This window comes from Setaria viridis, chromosome 2 (genome assembly GCF_005286985.2).
Source record: "Setaria viridis chromosome 2, Setaria_viridis_v4.0, whole genome shotgun sequence".
Classification (NCBI taxonomy): Eukaryota; Viridiplantae; Streptophyta; class Magnoliopsida; order Poales; family Poaceae; genus Setaria; species Setaria viridis.
Window position 1 is genome coordinate 36,090,492 of NC_048264.2, and position 8,924 is coordinate 36,099,415.

The window sequence follows — 8,924 nt, forward strand, 5'->3', positions numbered from 1 at the left end:
AATTTAGATAAGATATCGTAATGCTAAAAGTTAAAAGTACTCCTAATAATTCTTCTTAATCGGATGGATTACCGATTAAAATTAATTATGCATACACGCTTGCAGGAATTGTAACTCGAGCATCGATGGTGGTAGTAAATGATCGATTTGCTAACTGAGCCAGAAGGTAGCATGAGGGCAGAGCTGAGCCCATGCATATGCAAGAGGTTCAATGGAACAGGGTCCCCAAAATTGCAGGGGCCTACCAACCTGCTGACTTCTATATGGTATAGCCGTATGCCCGTATAGGCCCTGGACCCTGGTGGCCTGGTTCTAGCCTTCTAGGCGGTAGGCGCAGCGCCGCGCAGGTGCCAGACTACCAGGTCGCGGACTCACAGGAGTTCATCTGTCGTGCATGACGCGTCGCTCGTCGGTCACGTCGGCCGTGCAGTGTGCAGTCACGTCGGCACGTCGTTGGTGGCGCACTGGCGCAGCACGTTTCCCCGTGTCAACTCTGGTCACGGTGCTCTGCGTGTGGCCCTGCTTCCTTTAAAATGCTTTTCGCCGATCGCCAATTCGCCGGTTAGGGTGCCGTCGTGCCGGCGGTGCGCAGTGTGTCCGCGGCGTCGGGTCGGGTCGGGAATCAGGATCGGCACCAATACAGCTGTAGAAGACTTTCTTTTCACCAATCGATCTGTCAATTGTGATCGATCGCTCCAGGTATACTAATCTGGTTCAATTAATTTTCAATATTTTAATCAATGTTGATGGGTGATGACTAATATAATATTGATCCATTTAGGTGTTCAATAATCTTTGTTCTAGTTCTAGATAATCTAGTGTTCCAATCCAAGATTGTAGTCATGTCTTCTGCAAACCGGTCTAGAAAGTATGAATCTGGTTAAAAAACGTAAGAAAAAACAAAAACGTAAGAAAAAATAAAGAATAGTGGATTTAACTCAATCTCAAAAGAGTGCTATGGATAAATTTGTTAGAAAAGAGTCACAAGAATGAAGCAATTCAATTAAAGATTATGAAAGCAAAAGTCGAATAAGTAGGGTTTTTGATATATCTTATTATGATATATATCATATATCTTATTTATAGTCATATTTTTTGGGGAGGTAGGCCTCATTTTAGAGTTTAGTATAGGGCCTCGATTTTTGCCGGCTCAGCTCTGCATGAGGGTCTTTATTAGGTTGTCCGAAAGTTACATGAATACTCTTCATGGAATAAGTTTTGAAGATTAATGAACAGCCTTCCTTCGTTGGATAGAGAGTAGTACTTCGTTGATCTTCAATTATTAACGGCACGGCCGATTTAATTAAGCATGTTCCGTGCGAGTGGGTGACACTTTGACTACACAGACCAGCACGTGACAGCGCAAGAGATTTTCCTCGGTTACTCCGAAGGTCAAAGATGTTTATTAAGCCATTTTTAATGTCATCACGCAAACTAGGTAACTATAGGTTTCATGGGATGAAACTCCTCTCATTTCATGAAACTACATCCTCCCTCTCCTCGTAAAGACCCTCAAATCAGCAAAATTGTTAATATGGTATAGAAATTAATGCAGATAAAACTCTCTATAAAACTTCCACTGAGATGGATGGAAAAGAACATGGATGAGGTGGGCAGATAATATTCAGGCAAAGAATCACTTTCCAGCCCGAAAAAATCAGAACAAACCCATCCAATCGAGCAATATAATTATTTCGGAGCCACCCAGTCGTCATCAGTGATAAATACAGGTCAATTTTTCATCACCTTTTCTTTTTCCTGTAATAAACCCTCGAAGAAAGAACGGAAACAAGAGAAAATCACAAAAGCCCAGTAAAGAAACAAGAGAAAGCCTAGATTAGCTAGCCAAGCCCATTTTTTGGCCCAATCAAATTTCACACTGCTACCGGCCCAATCCACGTGTCAGCCCTTCTTCCCGTTTGTCGGCGCGGTCGGCCCGCCGCCGCCGCCGAGCATTGCGGCGGCGGAGTCGACGTTGGTGAGGAGATACTCGTAGATCTTCTTCCTTAGCCGCTCGATCGTCTCCTCGGGCACGCCTAGGCCGCCGTTCGCGGCGACGGGGGCGGTGCTTGCGGCTGCCGCCTCACCGTCCGCGTCCGGCAGCGTCGGTGGAGGAGCCTCGCTGCGCTTCCCGATCTCGCCGAGCCAGTCATTGACGCGCTTCAGCTGCGGGAGCATCCTGGCCGCGCGCTCCCGGTCCCATGGCGCGGCCGCCGCCACGTCCGCGTCCAGGAACCGCTCCACGAAGCCGAGGAACCAGCCCCTCGACTCCTCCCCGAGCCGCCTCGCCAGCTCGCCCCTCTCGTCCGCGCCTCCTCCCCTCTCCCACTCCGGCGGCGCGGGCGTCGTCGTCAGCGCCGCTGCGGCCGCCGTAGCGCCAGGGCCCGTCCTCGCCTTGCCCTTCGCGGGGGACATCCGCGACTTAGGCGACGGCGATGATTTCGTAACCGTGGCCGCGGCCGCAGCCGGCTTCGAGGACTCGTCGACGACCACCACGGCCAACGGCGAGGAGACCGTGGCGGGGACTGGTTTGAGGTTGTAGAGGCCGAAGGCGGACAGGTCTGTGGCCAGAGCGGCGCTCACCCATGACGTTGCTCGTCTCCGGCGCTCGGCCGCGACTGCCGCGGCCTCCTCGTCGGTGGTGGAGGCCACCGTCCCCACGTCGCTGGCCGCCGACCGGTCCGGTGAAGCCACAGAGGCGGTAGGCTTGGTGAGGGTGTCGGTGATCACTGTTGCCCGCGAGAGCGCGGCGTGGAGGGTGAGAAACTGCTCCACGGCCGGCTGCGGGTTCTGCTCCTCCGCCGTGGAGCTCACCTCGGCGTACGAGCTGCTCCAGCCAACATAAGGCAGACGAGGTCAGTAACTAACTACTAAATAGTACAAGAAAAGAAAAAAGAAATACAGCAAAAAATGGCATTATGCTGCAGGTCTTGCTGTAGAACTTCCCTGACATTTATATATCACGAGACAGTAATTTTTTCAGCATCGAGTTGCAATCTAGACATTTTACAGAGAATTTAACACTAGCAATCATATGATTGACGTGAGAACATACTGGAGCTAGCAATGTAAATAAACAGGTGCTTTTAGTAGAAGACAACAGCAGGCAGCTCCTCCAAGTACAGCAGGAGAAACTTCCTGTTTGTCCAGTGCAACATCTTAAGCATCATTATACAGTGCAATAGCATGGTTCGCGGAGACAGTTCACAGACATGTCGATCCATGTCCTGGACTGGACCATGTAGATGGCAACAAGCAAAACTAACACACAGTACACGCCAAGGCCAGGACTGTGTGCAAACCTGTATACCACAATACAAGATCATTTTTTGTTCTCTGGGTTGTACCATCTGCAAGTTTGTACTTTCTAGCATGTCCAAATTGGGGCTTCACAAATGTTAAACAGATAGTAGTAACTCAGAATGCCGACTATGTTTCAACTTCAGATCTTCTGGTAAAGTCAAAACCTAGGTTAAGTTATGTAAGTTAATCTCCATGTGTAAAAAGTAAAAACATTCACAGCTAATAACTGCCCTCAGATCAGAAAAAAGTTGATGGGAAACAGGGACCACCTCAGAATGGGTGTCGAGCTCCAAAAGGGAGCAACCGAGCTGGTTGATAGCATTATTGCAACATGCTGGACAGCTCGAACTGAGACATTTGGACCATGAGACCAACGGGTTGTTCATGACCTTGCCCCAGTGAGGTGCAAGCACAAACCAACCATGTGACCATGAGCAGCAGGCTTTGCTAAAAGCACAGCTGATACCACCTGTCCTAGCGCCGGATCACAAGTCCTGTATCTAGCATGTTCATCAACACAGGAACAGGCAATCAAGGCTGTCTATGGCTAGATGCATGTGAAACCCTTGAAGGCTTCGTAAGACTTTGCCCTTGATGCATAGTTGACTCATTCCTATGAAAGGATTTCCAGAATACCGAAATAGTAGAAGATGCAGCATTTGAACTACAAGAGCACAGGAGTGCAAGTCCAACTTGGAAATTCATTAGAAGATTGATTCATACCGAGAACTTTTCTAGTTTGAATTAAATGGAGGCAGAGTATGCTGCCATTACTAGGTGCCATATCTTTGCGTAATTGGATAGAAGCTAGCAAAATATGCCAGAATTCCCAATCAAATCACAAGATTCTCTTCTATTATAATTTAATAGACAGATCATCAAAGCATGTGATGCCATCTAAGTGTCAAACATATGTCTATAATTATCTATAAGCTAGGGATGCTGTGCCCAAATTTAAGTACAGAATAAAGTCGCAGTTTGAAAAGAACGCGTGCATTAGGAGCTACAAGATAGGATAAAGGAATGGATCGGATAGCAAAACAACTCAGAGTCATGGGGAATATATCAAATGGTATGTCGCAGTCTACCAATAAAAAAAATGTGCCTAGAACTAGTTAGAAAGCATACAAAATTGCCATGATTGCAGGGCTTGTGTCCAGAAGAAAAAAGTACCTTAAACATCTGAGCAAGCTCTCCGCAGCAGAAGCTTCTTGCATGGCTTCAACAGCAGCCATTTGTGCTGATTCCCTGTACTTCAGAAGCTCCTGTCACAGAGTCAACATGGTATGCCAATTTAAAATCAAAACGCTCAGCAATGCTTGATCTTTCACACTATTGTGCAAGCAAAAGTTTAAAACCAAATCAATTGCGTCAATGAACTATAGCCATACCTTTCCTAGTTTGGCAAGAGATGGAGGGAGTGATGTCCATGAAGTGCTTGCATCTGTTAGCTTTTTGCTATTGGGAGGAATCTTGACTAAATTTGTAGCATTTGAGTTGCCCAAAACCCCAGAAGTTCTCTTTACAGTAGGAGTATGCTTCTTAACTGCTTTGTCGGCATCATCTGAAGGAGCACTTGCGGTGCTCTTCCTAGCAGCTTTCTGAATCACACTATCATCTTTGCGTGACACTTTCTCATCCACTGGTGTTTTTCGTCTAGGAGTCTGCATATTAAGAATGTACAATGGTTCATGCAAATGGGGGAAAAAGAACGACATCACATTTCCTTGCTACACACGATGTCATGGACGAGACAATAATAAACAGATATGATGAGATACAGGTTCCATTATCTATTGTCACTGGAAATCCTAAAAGTTGAACCAGCCTCAAGAGAAAGCGGTGGATATCACTGATCACTAATCACATAAATTAAATGCATCAAGTGCAGTTATCTATCATAACCAATAGAGTCAATACATTACATACCACAGGGATCTTGTTATCAGACTTCCTGTCAGGTTTCGTTGTCTTTGATTCTGAATTGCCTTTTCCTTTAATATCCACGTTTCCTTCCCAGCTTCTTCTTAAGGCCTTTGGCCCTGATCCAATACTCAACACAGAGCTACTGATCGGATTACTGGCAGAGGACTTCCTCCCGGCAGTAGTAACCTTCAAAACAGAAGCTGCCTTTTCTAACAAGGAAAGCCTAGAAGATGATGCTTTCTCAGCTCCTTTTACTTTATTTCTCTGTTTCAGATCATTAGAGAATCTGTCGAATGATGCAGGTAGAGAATAGACACTTGTTGGAGACGAAGGTGTTGACCTCGTAATAGCTGGTTTCACCTTTGATTTAACTGATTCCTTCTTACCACCAATCCCATTCAAAGCTTGTTTCGACAGTGAAGAGTTTGATTTGGTGAGCATTGGCTTCTTATTTTCGGCTCCAGTAGGCTTGCGTGAAGCATTTATTTTCTCCAATTTGCTCGTTTCCTTTTCTAGAGACAAGCTGCTGGCATCCTTCAATCCATTTGTTGGTTGTGCCTTCTTGCTGCCATGAAAATTTGAGGAGCTGGTTACCACAAGATCCTCGGGTGTGCCAACACAAGCATGGCGACCAGGAACTGGCCGGACTCCTCTAAGGATGGGAACAGGAGTGGCTGCCTCCAGGCGGTCCACATGGATGAACTGGCCCAGCTGAATCTTGTCGCTCAAGATGAGATCATGCTGCTCCTCCGGAAGGGAAACATAGGTCGCATGGGATGAATCAGACACCTTAAGGTAGAATCCTTGGTTGGTAAAAAGATCGCTACCGGCAAGTGCTGGAACAATGCTGACAACCTGAAGGAGTGAGGACCGATGCTCGCCGGCGACCTTAACATCGGTGTTCATATGCTGCAGGAGCTTCACAAGGACACCAGGCACCAATGAAGCCATTGTCGTAACTCCTTAAGCGCATCACTCTACACAATCGAACAAAAGGGATTATCAAAATAAAGGCATGGAGAAAATTAGAAGTAAACCTGGCAGGCAGCCTGGCTATTCCTAACAAAAGTGAAACCCAACACCCCTGAATGCAATAAAGGTAACAACTTTTTGTGGATATAATGTGCAGAAACCTGGCTCATAAGTCACTGGGGATATAGCATTTACTCATACTAAGAATCACAGGGCGATGCGAGTACGGGATGGAATCTTAAGAATGCACGGCGGCGGACAATAATTTTAGAAAGGATACGAAGAAGAAAATTGAGCAAGAAATGTACGGCGGCAAACAATAATTTCAGAAAGAATACGAGGAAGAAAATCGAGCAGACCAATCCAACGTGAGTGATTGAAGCTCCGAGAATCGTCCTGAAACGCGCGCACAGGTGAAAAATGCAAGAAATGTTGCTGCTAGAAATGCAAGTTACGGAGGAGATACGTCTGGGGAATATATGTCTTTGCTTGTAAGGAATTGAATTGAATTCGGTCCGAACCGAAACATGCTCAACAAACACCGGAAGTCATCATGGCATCAAATTCAATGTGCGCGGCGGTGGTCCTGTCGTCCCCAAACCAGCTTTTTTTCACGACAAGAAAATCATGAAAAGGGAGGGCAGTGAGAAAGAGAGTGGAAGAACATCACCAACCAAATCTTGCGCAGAGAGCACTACAACTGGTTGCGCTATCAATTCCTGCAGCCTTAAACAACCGCTGAATTCGAAGCGAAGCAATTAGCAGGGGGGCTTAACAAGGAACGCAGATACTTCGCAATCAACCGTCCACTTCAGTTCAGGCTCCAACCAACCCCGTGGTTGTCCTGAACGAATGTGTTCTCCTGGATGGAGAAAAATGTGGGGAAAGAGTTGCTTGTGTGCAAACGCAAAGGCAAACGCAAAGCGAAATCGTCGTCAGGAATTCGGTCCCTGGCGTGGCAAGCGCTCGAAGTCGAAGAGGAAAGGGGGAAGGGAGAAATCTTGGAGGAACGCGGGGGAGGAGACGGAAACCACTGATTAGCAGCACGAGGAATCGGAGGGGGCGAACCTCTCGGCGGAAATCCGGGCGGGGCGCCAAGCGGTCACTTCCCCGCCGCTTTCCTCCTCCTCCGGCTCTCTGTGGGGCGCGCGGAAGGAGGAAAGGCTGGGGGAAACCGGGCCGCCGGGCGGGCTCCTTCCGCCGACCACCACTCGTGGGACACCAGTGCGCAGCTCCGCCCTGCTGCTTCACTGACGGACCTCGAACCGGAAGGGAAAGAGGAGCAGGCCCGGTCAGAGGAGGGAGGGGGGCGCGGCTGCCCCGCGTCACATCCAACAAGTCAAGGATTCTCCCGCGCTCCGGACCTCCGGTCTCCGCCTCTCCTTCCTCTCGCTTGCCTTTGGCTGCCTCCGTCCGGCCCTGGACCGCTGCGTTGGTCGCGCCTGCTCGCTCGAGAGAGCGAGGACGAGACGAATCTCCCCCTTTCGGCCTTTCCCTCCCCCGCCCCTTCTCTCTCTCTCTTCTTGGCTGGGATGGAGTGGCCGAGTTGGGAGATTGCGGAGGGGAGTGGGGGGCCAGCGAGCAGTAGTAACCGTAGCGAGCTGACACACGCAAGCCAGGCAGCCAGGCAGCGGGCGCGTCGTCGTCCACTGTGCTGCGCTGCGCGCGGAACAGCACGGCAGGGCAGTCACCCGTCGTGGGCGCGTGCAGGCGTTGCCTACTTGCCTCGCGTGGTGTGCAGGAGCGAGGCTGCGAGAGGGCACGGTGGTAGTGGGTGGGTGGGGTGGTGCCGTGGTGGTAACTGTTGCGGTGAGCCGTTGCTTTCCTCGGGGCCAAGGAGGGGGACAAGCTGGGGAGACGGGAGAGCGTCTTCCATTCTTTATTCACCAACAGCTTTGTTATCCGCTCGAAAAAGAAAGGAACAAACTCGCGCTCGATTCGCCCAACTTCAACCAGGACAGCCGAATCCGGAATCCAATTATCCAAATCCCCGCGTTGCCTTACGTAAAGGTCCTGGCAGTACGCGTCCGTAACCTTAACGGCCGTCCTCCGGGGAAGGGGATCGCAGTACGGTGCCCGGAGCGAGCATCGGCAACGGCCGGCGCTGCCTCCGGCCGGTCGAATTGATTAGCGGCGGCGACCGACGATGAGGAAGCCGGCGAGTGATTGGCACCCCGTAACCACCCCGCGGGCGTAGTGCCGAGCCTGCCGGTGGATTATACGTAGTAATCAGTCGGTACTGAATACTGAAAATTGACACGGAACAGTTTTCCTGTGCGGGGGCGCTCTCCACCTGCCGTCATCGTGCGCTGGAGCCGGCCCTGCCTGCCATTTCTTTCTTTCTTTTTTTCTTCTACCAACCGCTGCGGCTGCTCGTGCTGCAACGGTGGAGCCATGTGCTTCAGGGAAGTGGAGCTGCTCTCGGGCAGCCATGTGGCAGCACGTAGTACTCGTACTTGCGGCGTTGCCACTTGTTCCCTCCAGACTCCCTTCCCCTACGAATAGAGTCTTCTCTTGTCTCTCTTTTTTCGGTACTAGCAGTAGCAGATTGAGGCAAAACTTATGACGCATAAAATTTCCAAAATGGTTCATTTTATTTATTACATTAGAAACATGCTCTCTGATACTATCCTCCGTTTCTTAATACTGGTCAATATTGCCGAAACATAATTGCCAAGGCACCCCTTTTTAAGAATGATCAGTGAAGTTGCCAAAATGAACTC

At 49.3% G+C, this 8,924-nt stretch overlaps 1 protein-coding gene across 2 annotated transcripts; it reads right to left on the minus strand.

Annotated features, from left to right (window-relative positions):
- Window positions 1–1,585: 1,585 nt before the first annotated feature.
- LOC117844561 (uncharacterized) lies at window positions 1,586–7,411 on the minus strand. Of its 2 annotated transcripts, none has more exons than XM_034725263.2 (5): window positions 7,270–7,411; window positions 5,233–6,206; window positions 4,695–4,967; window positions 4,477–4,568; window positions 1,586–2,827 (listed from the first exon to the last, which is right to left on the minus strand). In XM_034725263.2, the coding sequence occupies exons 2-5, from the start codon at window positions 6,178–6,180 to the stop codon at window positions 1,903–1,905; spliced, it is 2,238 nt and encodes a 745-aa protein (XP_034581154.1). In that variant the 5' UTR covers window positions 6,181–6,206; window positions 7,270–7,411; the 3' UTR covers window positions 1,586–1,902. The 2 variants fall into 2 exon arrangements, with proteins under 2 accessions (XP_034581154.1, XP_072147593.1); XM_072291492.1 differs by lacking the exon at window positions 7,270–7,411 and adding an exon at window positions 6,876–7,246.
- Between the last annotated feature and the right edge of the window lie 1,513 nt (window positions 7,412–8,924).